The sequence below is a fragment of the Arthroderma uncinatum genome (assembly GCF_011692745.1).
Source record: "Arthroderma uncinatum strain CBS 119779 chromosome Unknown scaffold3, whole genome shotgun sequence".
In the NCBI taxonomy this organism is placed as follows: Eukaryota; Fungi; Ascomycota; class Eurotiomycetes; order Onygenales; family Arthrodermataceae; genus Arthroderma; species Arthroderma uncinatum.
The window spans coordinates 1,889,457-1,901,668 of record NW_022983865.1 but is presented as its reverse complement, the minus strand read 5'-3'; the positions used below and the strand labels follow the sequence as shown (position 1 = coordinate 1,901,668).

The 12,212-nt window shown below is 49.8% G+C and overlaps 5 protein-coding genes across 5 annotated transcripts; all 5 read left to right on the top strand.

Moving 5' to 3' along the window:
* Window positions 1-1,638: 1,638 nt before the first annotated feature.
* GIQ15_04334 (uncharacterized protein) lies at window positions 1,639-2,091 on the top strand (the record flags this gene model as incomplete). Its single annotated transcript, XM_033551751.1, has 1 exon — window positions 1,639-2,091. One exon carries the CDS (start codon window positions 1,639-1,641, stop codon window positions 2,089-2,091), a length of 453 nt encoding a protein of 150 aa, XP_033405481.1.
* A 1,314-nt stretch (window positions 2,092-3,405) lies between these two features.
* GIQ15_04333 (uncharacterized protein) lies at window positions 3,406-5,979 on the top strand (the record flags this gene model as incomplete). Its single annotated transcript, XM_033551750.1, has 7 exons — window positions 3,406-3,453; window positions 3,612-4,494; window positions 4,552-4,717; window positions 4,766-5,364; window positions 5,415-5,540; window positions 5,590-5,754; window positions 5,801-5,979. 7 exons carry the CDS (start codon window positions 3,406-3,408, stop codon window positions 5,977-5,979), a joined length of 2,166 nt encoding a protein of 721 aa, XP_033405480.1.
* A 1,118-nt stretch (window positions 5,980-7,097) lies between these two features.
* Window positions 7,098-7,781, top strand: GIQ15_04332 (uncharacterized protein; the record flags this gene model as incomplete). Its single annotated transcript, XM_033551749.1, has 1 exon — window positions 7,098-7,781. The coding sequence occupies one exon, from the start codon at window positions 7,098-7,100 to the stop codon at window positions 7,779-7,781; it is 684 nt and encodes a 227-aa protein (XP_033405479.1).
* Window positions 7,782-8,657: 876 nt separating this feature from the next.
* On the top strand, window positions 8,658-9,402 carry GIQ15_04331 (uncharacterized protein; the record flags this gene model as incomplete). The annotated part of the gene is made up of 3 exons (XM_033551748.1): window positions 8,658-8,893; window positions 8,966-8,989; window positions 9,078-9,402. The coding sequence occupies 3 exons, from the start codon at window positions 8,658-8,660 to the stop codon at window positions 9,400-9,402; spliced, it is 585 nt and encodes a 194-aa protein (XP_033405478.1).
* Window positions 9,403-10,759: 1,357 nt separating this feature from the next.
* GIQ15_04330 (uncharacterized protein) lies at window positions 10,760-12,193 on the top strand (the record flags this gene model as incomplete). The annotated part of the gene is made up of 1 exon (XM_033551747.1): window positions 10,760-12,193. The coding sequence occupies one exon, from the start codon at window positions 10,760-10,762 to the stop codon at window positions 12,191-12,193; it is 1,434 nt and encodes a 477-aa protein (XP_033405477.1).
* Window positions 12,194-12,212: the final 19 nt, after the last annotated feature.

The window sequence follows — 12,212 nt, the reverse complement described above, 5'->3', positions numbered from 1 at the left end:
CTTGATGAAAAGCCGTTCCCCCGACGCCATCAACCTGCCAGCCCCCACCACACCGTTTCCTGTGCCTATTCCCGTGGCCGTACTACCTCCCGATATCGTCTGTTAGTATTCACGCGCAAAGGCAGTGGCGCACGCAGCTGATATGCCTGAGGGTCGGTTGTTTGTGCGCGGGGATTACGCTCTGGGGGGGGCAGATGTTGGGGGACACCGCCCGGAGAACAACTGTACTGGAAGCTGGTATGGGAAGGTATCAGGCCCATTTCTGTGCCTTTTCCACCCTTCGGATCGGGGTGGGGAGGCGGGCGGCGGGAGCCGTCCTTCAAACCCGGTGGATACGGACTCGGGGACGCGGCTATACGCTCGGAAGCTGGGTCAACAGGTTGAATCACCCCGTCGTCGCCGCCTCTGGGCCTCTGGGCCGGTACGGAGGTCGATACGGGTTGATCCAGGGTCGTTTCCTCAGGTCTGTTCTTAGGGCAACGGCGCCTTTTGTGATGGCTGAAACGACTTAGATTCGAGAACCATTGGTTGCAGCACCTATACCCGTGCTTAGGGTTCCAATCATTGCAAATCCGTTTGTGCCTCTCCAAGTTTCGGCTTGAATAAAGCGGCTTCTTACAGATATTGCAGGTGTACCGCCTGTTGTGGTAATTAATATAGTTTTGGCGACCACTGGCATGGGTGAACAATTGATTGCAGTCGTGACAGGGATACCCCTTGGGTTGAGTCTCCTGATCGTTCCTCGAAACTTGGGCCGCCATTTGCTCGTAGGAATATCCGTCCATGCTGGCACTTCGGTGGTCCGAAACAAAGTAGCTTAGTACGGGCCACCGATCAGCCAAAGGTCTGTGACTGGCAAACATACCTTGGGAACTGAGTCAAAGCCAATCGCAGCGCACTCAGGCACAGGTCGAGCGAAGGCGCTGTGGTTTGTGGATGGGTACTCCGTACACATGTGGAAAAGACGGACTTACTCTCCTGAAGGCAAATGAATTAGAGGCATAATCTTTTAAATAAGTAGACTGCTAAACGATGATCCTGGCTTGTTAGCCTTAGGCGATCGCGGCGAGCATCGTGTGCTAGGGTGCTCCCCAAATGACACGCGCCTCCCTCAATGGGGCTGTAGAGTAATATCATCAAGCCATTTTGCAGAAGCAAGGTACCGACTTAGATTGCCCTGGTCTCACTCGGCGGTCCGGGATGATCTCGAACACAATGCGCCAATAGCCATTTGTAGTTGCTGTGGCTTTGTATACAGCCCTGGGCCGTCCACTCCGCCATATTGGACACGAGGGTCCCAGACCGGGGAAGCGCCTTGGAATCTCCTTCCCCAGGGGTGTTGGCGTTTGCGGTTGCAGTCCCTATTTGCTTGCTTGAAGCTTTGGATAGTAGTTACTTATGATCACCGGTTTATGGTGCAACTTCCCTTGTAGTCTAGTTCTAGAGACAATCACGTCTAGATTCTTTAGAATGGGATATAAAGGCCGTGGATTTTCTGGCCGTCGTCGTGCTTTACCAATCCCATCTCCCTCCCGATCGAGCATCTATACTTATGATCCCAAACACCTATCCTCTCGAGGACGCCCGCGGAGCATACGATACCACCGGCGTACCCAAGCCCCAACCGCCGCCAAAGCGATGAAGCAGCCGCCAAAGCGCCGCAATAAGCTACCAACGCGTCGTGTCCGGCCAAAGTTGCACGGCTCCATGCCTGGAATGATAGAATGTGTTTTACCATCCCGCAGGCCTCCGAACCGCAACGAGGTCCCAAGCGAGCCCGCTCTCGATAGTTCCGTGTTCCTGGACCCAGACGACGCAGAAAACACGCGTCTTGGGCTTAGCCAAAGATTCAACGGCGTAGCTGCGAAAAAGCCATCGGCCCCACAAGACGTGCGCAAAGCCTTCCTCAAAAACGAAATGGTTGGGGAAATGCGTCTAGCTATGTGCATTGAGCGGTGGAACAACAATGAGTGTATTTGTCGAAATCCACAGTGCATGGAAAGAAAAGAGAGGCACCCCAGGTGTCGAAAGAGCTCGAGCGTCAGCACCGAGGGCGATACCTGGATTGACACAGGGTTCTCGGCGTGGTAGGTAGCAGAAGGGCCAGCGAGCAGGTTGGCATATATACGTGGATCTGTCAGTTGTTTCGGGATGTAATATAGATGACAGCGGCTTCATACAAAGTTGACTGAGGATGCTTGTATGATATATAATACGTTGAGCGTGGATAGTTGGTAGAGAAGCTGGGAGCTGATAACTTTTGATATAGAGGACGTATGAATGCGCAGAGGAAGACACATTCACGGACGCTATGGAGCATTTAACCGCCCGGAAGTCAAGCGTGTGGGTCAGATGACAGATCGACGCCTTCCCTATTACGTAACACGAAGTGAGGCTCATCGGAAACCTTCGGCGAGGGACATGCATCTTTGTCACACAGGACGGTAACGAACGAGAGGATTGAAGGCAAGCAAGCAATAACACGTTTTCACTCGCAGTACGTATAGCAGTAAGGGTTGTAGTATTCCCCGAAATAGAACACCACCGGGCTGGATGGTAGTAAAGAACAAGAGATATCGGAAACCATTCTGTTAAAACAGACAAACGAAGAAAAATACACGTGCCACTTCACGAGATATACCGCCAGCCCGACGGGGTAGGTTGCCTCGAGAACTTATTACAAAGTTTATCCCATTTTTCCTGCCGGGAGCTTCGAAGGTCCATAAAAGAACCGTGCGCCGCCTGTGCTCTTTCGTCCGCGCTTGGTGGGTTCGGCGGGTGACGTGGATCGGGTGTGGAGCTACCGATTTGCTCGCACTCGTATGGGGCGTAGCTATTGAGGTGCACCACATCTGTTGATAGTGCGTCCATTCTTGGGGAAGGTGGGGGCGGTTTGGGTAGAGCTGTACGTTCCGAATTCGCCTCAAAGTAGGGGGTAAAGTCGCATGGGCAGCCGCCGGTAGACATGGGTGGCGGAGGGCAGTATTTGTCCGAAAGGAAAGACGATCTTTCGTTCGACCCTAACGATGGAAAGGCATGTCGATATTGGATAGCGTAAGGGGATGGAGGCTGCTCGGCCCGCCAAGGAAAGCAGCAGAAGATATCAAATGTGGACATCTTGTCAACTGGACCGCCAGGCGACGAAGATAGGAGATCATGTGTGGGCGCAAGGCTGGGAGGCACCGTCGAGGGAAGGATGCGAGGCAGAAAGGCGTCCAAAAACCCGAGAGCGGTGAACTTGCTTTATAGATCGCATCCAAGATCATGGATAGATAGATCTGCCGTTTCTTGATAGTAAAGCCGAAAGTGCTGGGCCGTTTGCGAGTCGGCAGAATGGTCTGGGCCGGGCTTCGTACAGGCTTCGTAAGGTGGCCTTGAATTTGTGTGCTAGCTGCTATTTCGTTGATGATCTGCCCAAGTCACATCTCAGGCAAGCCAGACCAAGGATTCAATGTAAGTTTGGGTTTGGTGGCGGGGCCACTTGTGCGTGGATATTCCGGCCCCCCCCGGCCCGCCCTCCCGTGTGATTATTTTACCCCTTTACTAGACCCAAAGGAGGCCTGAACTTGTTCAGGCCTCCTTTGGGTTTAACGCCAAAACTGATTCTCCAGGATTCATCGCTTGGTGCGCAGTTACTGCGCAGCGATATTATCATGCCACAGGTTCTGGACATGTTTTCACAGCGACTCTTTGTCTTTGAGGGCGACGTGGATCAATATTGCGGATTTCTAGAGCGAATGCTACTTATGAGACTTGGACCTCCATTGCAATTTCTCTCCGATCTTACCGCAACTCCAGGCAAGCAGATCCGCCTAGCTCAAGATGGTTCAATTTCTGCGATCGAAACAAATCGCCCTCCCCAAGCTTCCTACCATCGAACCGAACGTAGCCTTATTACCACAAACGAGCCCGATGCGGGAGACAAAGTTCCTCTGGAATTCATTTTTTACGATCCAACTATCTCTCCCGGCCCGCCAAAACCCGCGCGGGATGACGGTAGGTGGAGAGCCCAGCTGAATCGCTTTCTCTCCGATATTCCGAACGCAGATTCTTGGAGCACGTCTGGAGCCATTACTTTCGAGGAGGTAAACCGGCTACTGCTTCACAATGAGGTTTTGTTCGATGATGAAGGGGGCGAACAAGATGGGAAAGCTCGGGTTGTTGCTGCTCCTACTTTTAACCACTCGTGCGAAAAAGAGATATATGACTATGCTGCGTATACCTCCCGAGCGATAAGGAAGAACGCCACCATCAGACACGTACTATTATTCCGTGCTCTCATCGTATCCTTGACGTGTGTTGTGCTGTTGGAGGCTGGGATCGAACCCAACAGTGTCAACTCGATACAAAGGGCTTGTATTTGCGACGATGGCGCAGAGTTAACCGATATAACTCTCGTGGAGTATCGAAGAGGAGGAAGCTGGGCTTTCAAATGTATGCTGGAACTTATGGCGCAAGGTTGGGGAGACAGGGCCGCTGAACTTTTCTACAGGTGTATGTCTCCATCCCGCAAATTACATGGCTCAAGGCTAGATAGCTAATGACGGATAGATGGTCAAACCCCCGCACAATACAAAACTATCTGTGCAAACAATAAGAGCGTGGAAGCTTTTATCATGGGAGTCAAAGCGAAAGGAAAACCTGTACCATTGGGTGACGATCAGATGTGCATTTCCATTCCTTGTTTGGTTAAGCGCCAGGTTGGGAAACTTGTCTCGTATGTCCGGCTCCCTCACCTTATGATCCTGAACTAACGGTGCTTAAGGCTTGAGGATATCTGTAAGCGGTTTTCCCACAATTACAACGACACCCTCCGGACATACGAGCGGTTTTACGCTCCGAGGTCGGACAAGGAGACGGCATATCGCAACCCTCACCGGGCCAATGGTCCAGGCGACTATGTGCCCAGCCCCGAGGGGGTCAACTCGACAGGAGATGGAGGCGGGCCATCCTACGAAATACCATCTGCCGGGTATGCGTCAAGTGGCGCGAACACACCTGCAGAGGATCCTCCTCTCCCTTCACAGGGGGAGACGACGGCTCGCTCCAGCATCAACGACAGCCCTGGAAGCACCGCAGAGGCTCAGTGCTCGCCCTCGTCGTCATCAGGCGGGTACGAATCCGATCCTAGTGGCTATGGACCTCACCCTGAAGTCGGCTCAAGAGGTCGCAGCGAGGCAGCCTTCCCCACCCCATCCCCCGAAATGAACCCGAACACCTATAATCCCCGGGGGCTGGAGGCGCTTGCGGAAGCTGCCGAGACTCGCGCGAAGGAGACGAACAAGCAGAAACGACCCTACCCGGCGGGCAATAGTAGCCAGCGCCGAGTATCGCAGCGAAGGAGATCAAGCGAGGAGACAGAAGGTAATGAGCCCATACAAGCGTCCTAGAGAATCAATTAACCTGTTGTGTAGGCGACGAGTTTTCCGCCAGCGGCACTCCCACATACCCCCCTATGGAGGAAAGTTCGGCAACAGAAACCGGCCGGCACGAATGCCCAGATCCGTTAGGACATAGAGTGGATGGGCAGATGGAGCGAGGTAATAATACATTCTTCATGCATTGTGCATCTTGGCTAATTATAGTTAGACGATACGCTAGCTGCGTCGGGTGTAAATGCAACTGTGACCTGTGCCGGAAGGGAAACGAATCGGGCATTGGATCCTTCTATTGTCAATCCACAAGAATTGAATGCCAGTGAAAGTGAGGCAAATTCAGCAAGAGCACGTGAGGTGGCTCTATTCGCTGAACAAAGTGAGTAACCCAGTTGATTTAAAGCTTTATGGTACTGACATGGTAGATACAATACAAAACGACCCAGAGAACTCAGATACTGGTATCTTGATGCCAAATCTCATGAAGGATACAGACATTTCATTGAAGCCTTTAACTCTCAGTGGTAAATTTGAAACCGACGTTTCAACTGCACCATCGATTTTTATCCAGGGTATACTTGGCCCTTCAGATATTTTCGATTAGAGAAGAGCAATAATATCTGCTGGCTCAGCACCAGGGTTCAGCAACTCCTTTCTTGTAAGGTGCGTATATTCTCCAAACCTTAGCGGCTTATTCTCGATATATGCTGCGTTTCCAACGTTGGCTGGGATTATGTCTGCCGAGCTGGGAGAAAAGATAATTGTCGTTGGCTGGTATATGCGCCACACATTGTATTCCTGTTTGCCCTGGGGTAATGGGTTAGCCGGGTTTATTATTTCTTAGAATATTAGATTTACCGGTATAGCACCTAGGGCAAATAATAGTGGCGCAATGGCATCATGTAGCTCGTTTGTCGGGGTAAACTTCGCGGCAGCCTCCCCCTCTTTCCTTTCCTCTACCTTTGCTCCCCGAAGGTATATAGAAAATTTGAGAAGCAAGTCAGTTATCGTTTCATCACCGGATTTAGCGAGATTCCTCTGTTCAAGGTGATCGATTGATGGTAGTAAGCCCATTTTGATGGCAATATTTTAGAAATTGCGGTTAGGGAGGTATTTATTATTCTCGAGACAATTTATGGAGGGGGAAGAGGGGCGGTTCCGAGGCACGTGTGCGTTTTGCCGGCTTGGCATGTCTGCTTTGGAGATCATATATGGTAGGGTCGGTTGAGCGACTTTTGCCAAATAGTGGTTGTCCGTCTCAAAAATTCCACCATCTAAGCCTGACGCATCGATACCTAACATATTTCTGCCTTTCCATCGGCCAATATGTATCCTCGATGCAATCGCTGGCCTATCTGCACCACTTACCCCCTGGTACTTGAAGCCAATCTGTCTGCTGCGGGTCAGTCGCGTCGCCCTTAATGTTTCGGCTCGAATGCCACACATTCTGACAAACCTTATCAGGCGGAAGGCGGTCATGTTTTGAACTCGTCCAATTGAGATTTGCAGACCAAGTATGCAGAGCAGAAGCCTGCAAGGCACCATATGGAAAAAATCCTACGTCTCAAAGGGGCGATGAGCTTGAAGCTACTGAATCGTTCAAGGCATAAAGGGAGCAAAATGCCGCCCAGTTTATCCACAAGGCAAAATATCAGCCTATGATAAATCTTCAACTCTCCTACTCGCGCGGTGATACTTTGCCGGACACATAATTCATTCCCCATGCAGTTCCTATCCTTAGACCGCCACGATGATGGTCAAGACAGCCCTCTTTCTCCAACATCTGGCCCGCCTACAGTGGTAGACGACGCCCCATACATCCGCACTCTCCTAATCGACCAACCGTTCACCTTGTGGCATAATCCGTCTGATCCACGAGACATGGTGGTGGCCAACCGCGCCTCATTCCGAAAATTTCTTGAAAGGGGAGGATTCGGGTTGACCGTCGACGCTCCCTTGCTGGCGGTGGTGTTGGAGAAATACCAAAAGTCCTGGTCGAGTGCTTATCTCCCGCTACGGTTTATCAGTCTCCGCAGAGCCATGCTGTTGGAAAACGAGAGGGAAATTGGCGGCGACATGAAGAGATACTATGGCCAATGCCTCATTGCTGGTTGCCTGAGAAGAAGGCGGAAAATACAGCTTGACGACAAGTACCAGCATAGCAGGGATGGGACATTCTACGACTGCCGACTTGAACGTGCTCGCTTTCCTCGCGAAGGCAAGATGAAATACACGTTGGATTTTACGGTGTTCTTACACACGAGCAATATGAAACGCGATATGAGACTACGGGTATGGGTGTTGGAGAAGGACATATGCGGGCTGGAGAATCTGGGAATCCATCTACACACTTCCACCCTTAAGCCCCTGGAAGGACGTCATTGTGCATGCCTAGATAGCAGGTGAACGACAGGCCATCCCTTGTGTATATGGCGCGAGCCGCGAGAAGCGTCAATCTATAAATTATTTTCCATTTGCTGGGCATCCTCTGCCTTTTGTCCAGCTTAGGGAGATCCTTTGCTTGTGGATTTTTCCTTATCACTGATCCCATAAACCTTTCCCACTTTTTTGTCCTAGCAGCAGATTCAACAAGGTTATCCTGCAGACCATATACTTTTGTTGTTGTATACCGGCCGACTTTTTATATTGTCCTCTTACTTTTTAAGTTTTTGTGAAGTAGAGCCCGATTCCTTTCCCGGTACTCTGAGACAACACAAATTTACACGACTGCTCTTCAAATCAACCTCTAGATTCCGTCACCCACTTTTTAGGAGAGAGGGGACAAGCGCAAGCGGCCTCCCCGATAGTCCTACCGGTACTTGCACTGTGTGGTCCTTGAGCAGAGATACATTATCCAATTTCTCTTCATGCTTCTATGTAACGAGAAAATATCAAGTAAACCTGTTTAGGTCCGATGAGTTACTAAGGAATTCACGAGTAACTTATTATTCGGAGACCCAGAGGGCGCATCCTTTTGGGCCCAGCGGCTTAGTACAGAAATTAATGAGTATTTCACTAACTCCTTATGGCCGGACACGCAGACGGACAAGGAAACGAAGCTCGCGTCGAGGCTGGAGTACAAGGCCGTGAACGAGTTGGGTGGAACCCTAGTTATAGGATTGAGGTGGAACGACTGCAAAACGAGGGCCTCAAGCCTTGTCCCAAACATCCGTCGTGGTTAACCAGTACTCCCCCTTTTCTTGTATATAAACCCCTACGACTTCCTATCTCGATGGCTTCCTGTATCAACACACCGGGTTAAAAACAGACTAATTGCACATCATGCCTGCCTACCGCCTATCCGAGTCGGAGCGAGACACGGGGTCCAACCCCCATAGTTTCAAGGTTTTCTGGTCCGTCGTGGATAAGGAAGGAACCGTCCTCTTAGGGAATTCAAAGCATACATGGTATAAGCTCGGAGACGAATCGTTGTACCGCGAACCGGTAGCCCAAGTAATGGAGGTCGTTGGCCGTGCAAATATAGCGGTTAACGCAGCGTATCTTATAGAAATACCAAGGTTAGTAATTATTAACTCCAACCTCTACCCCGCAGCGAAGTCACCTTGCTTATACCCTTCTGCGCGTTCTAGCTTTGACCCGACGGACCCGACGTTGTAAGCTCCGCATTCTATTCACGTTGGCCTTGATTGGCACTGACCGTGCAGGGTAAAGGTATTTATACGTATCTGTGACGGCAAAAAGGTTCAAGTGCGGTGTGAAACAACAAGCATGCTTAAGAAAAGCATTCCTGAGCCGCGTGCAGTCGAGTGGAGTGGAGAAGTTCCTCAAGTGGAAAAAATGGCACGAGGCTAGAGTGAACGGTTCGCCGGATAAAACTTGCGACCAGCAGTATACCGAATATGATGAGATTCGTGCCTGGCAGGATCTGAGCCACGAGTTCGATGATGATTTTTGCCAGAGGGCGTTTGAGTCACGGGACTGCCTGGGTGCTAGGTTGGTGGATGGAGAGATAGCCTCCGAGGCTATGGCTTTGCGAAGCAAGTTACAAGAGCAACTAAACATGTAGCTAGATACCTAGGTAGGTAGCTAGAGTTTTACTCTCCTTCCACCTTTAAAATTACCCCTAGTTCTTTTCATTTCCGGCTTTAATTACGTAATATTTTACTCCTTGGCAAAATGTCACGGGTCAATAACCTCTAAAACAACTCTTGCAAAAAAGCCTTGGGAGCAACCCATTCATTACTCGACAAACCTAACGCATTGGTATCTAATTCCCATTCGCCTCCCCGCCTATTGATCACATTGTATCCTGTCACTTCTGTCCGCATTGCGCTATCAAGTCTAGGAGCCCACTATAACGATAAAAATCCACCAAGTCAAGCTCATTGACACTCCGTTATATTGATTACTTAAATGTGCAAACCGGCCAAGCCTATACACGTGGTCGCCTCGACCTTGCGATCACTTCGCCATTACTTTGTCTCACACCGCATTGTAAACCCTCCCATTGTGAACAAAACAGCCTTACTATCAATTTCACACATACGCCGCAGGTAGTTAAGATAAATCATCTCTTCATTATCATGGCAGAGGTATGTGACCTAGAAACTTGTTCTTTTGCTTAACCTGACCAACGCATAACTCTAGATGGGGACTTTGGCTTTGAAGGGAGAGTGGGAATATATCAAAACGAAGCTATTCAAGGAAACGAAATACCCACGACAAGTAACTGGAAAAGGAAAATTGATTCAAATATACGACCCAAATGCAGACATGGACTCTCCGCCCTACTGGGAATGGGATGTACTAGTGCTTAGTATATTGATGGCCAGCCAATTTAATCCAGAACCCTTGCCCCTATACAATGACAATTTGTTGCGAATCCTATTTCCGTGCTAGCGTTATCTAGTATCCCATATCTTATGGTTATTACATCGGAGCCAACTCTAATCAATGCTTCGTAGTAAAACGGGATCATCTTGGGGGCTAAGCCAGGACTCATGGGCAGCGGCATAGGATACTTTCCCCGCCCTAGATTATATAAAAGCTTCCTTATCTTCAGTAATTCCGCTTAAACCATCGTCAAACTGCAATCGCTACCCAAAAAGGACTAATAGAATCTACTTTTAAACTCCTTCAGACCGCGAAATCTTGTAGTCAACGATCAATATCGCTTTTGGTGGAATCACTCCGTGGGCTCTCCTGAAACGGCCAATAAGATAATCACGTGTTAGCTGAGGAGAGATCCATGTGTTTGCGAATAACGTGACTGACTGACTGCAACGGAAAACTTCCCGTTGGTCAATATCGCTGGTTGTTTCACGTGATAAAATTCGATCGACTTACTTTCTGAACGTCCCATCCATTAGAGAACAATCCCTTAATCTAGAAGCTAATTTTTTGACTGCTTTATAGCCGCCGAAATGCAAATGCTATATGACGATATATCTTGGGAACAAAGCGACGCGGTCTTTGACGCTTTTAAAAAGAAAGCGTCGAGTCCGGACGTTCTGATGGCGATCACCGAATTTATGGCAGAGAAATACCCGTCGTCTCGGCCCAACGATCGTGCTCGAATAATAGGCGTTGGTGCCTTTAATTTCTGCTACCGCATGGAGTTCGATGATGGATTTGCCTCCCTTCTGCGCCTCGCGTCCCCCGGACGAAGCATGTTTCCAGAGGAGAAGACCGAAGCAGAGGTTGCTGTTATGCGCTTCATCAAAGCAAATACCAGCATTCCTGTTCCAAATATCCTTGACTGGGGTATGCAAGCTCCCTGTGAGATGGGCCCGTATATCCTAATGGAGTTCGTCAGCAGTGCATCCAACCTTACGGCAAAGTTGAGGAAACCCGGCTATGCTAGAGAAGACCGGCCAATGCTTAACCCCGATATTGATGAACCGACTTTAGAGCTCTTGTATGGGCAGATGGCAGACATCATGCTTCAGCTGTCCAGGCAGTCCTTTAGCAAGATTGGCTGCCTGGCTGCTGGGCCTGACGACTGGGTTGTCACGAAACGTCCCTTGACGATGAATATGAACGAGCTTGTCCAACTCGGCGGCTACCCCAAGAATGCGCTGCCGTCATCTACGTTTGCATCCACATCTGACTATCTCTATAGCCTCGCTGAATCTAACTATACACATCTATCTACACAGCGTAACGATGCCATACAGTCGGAGGAGGATTGCCGCAACAAATACACCATCAGAAAGATACTGCTTAAACTCGCAGAAAAGTCAAAGCTTACGTGCGAGGATACTCCGGATCACCGCGAGTTCAAGCTTTTCTGTGACGATCTCCGGCCAACAAATATACTTCTCGATGAGAACTCCAAGGTCGTCGCCGTGATTGACTGGGAATTTACGTACACTGCACCCTCCGAATTCACATACAGCCCTCCATGGTGGCTACTTTTGGAGACACCAGAAGACTGGCCGTCGGGGATATCGGACTGGGTGGCCACTTACGATTCACGACTTAAGATCTTTCTTCGTGCAATGGTGTCTCATGAAGATATCGCGATTCGCGATGGACGACTATCTGAGGAAGAGCGACTCTCGGAAAGGATGTATAATAGCTGGAACAGTGGTGCTTTCTGGGTAAATTACGGTCTACGAAAAAGCTGGGCTCTAGACATCATCTGGCCCTACATTGACCGAAAGATATTCGGCGGGGAAGAAACACACGAGCAGAGAATAGCCTTGCTTGCGAGTAGAATCCAATTCACCGACGATGAGCATAAGGAAATGGATGCCTTCGTTCAACGAAAGCTAAGGGAATCCGAGACTAGGGCGCAAAACGAGTGGGATAAAAGTAACTGGCCTCAAGCCGGTGATGTTTCTCAGATGCGGTGAAGCTCTATGCACCTTAATA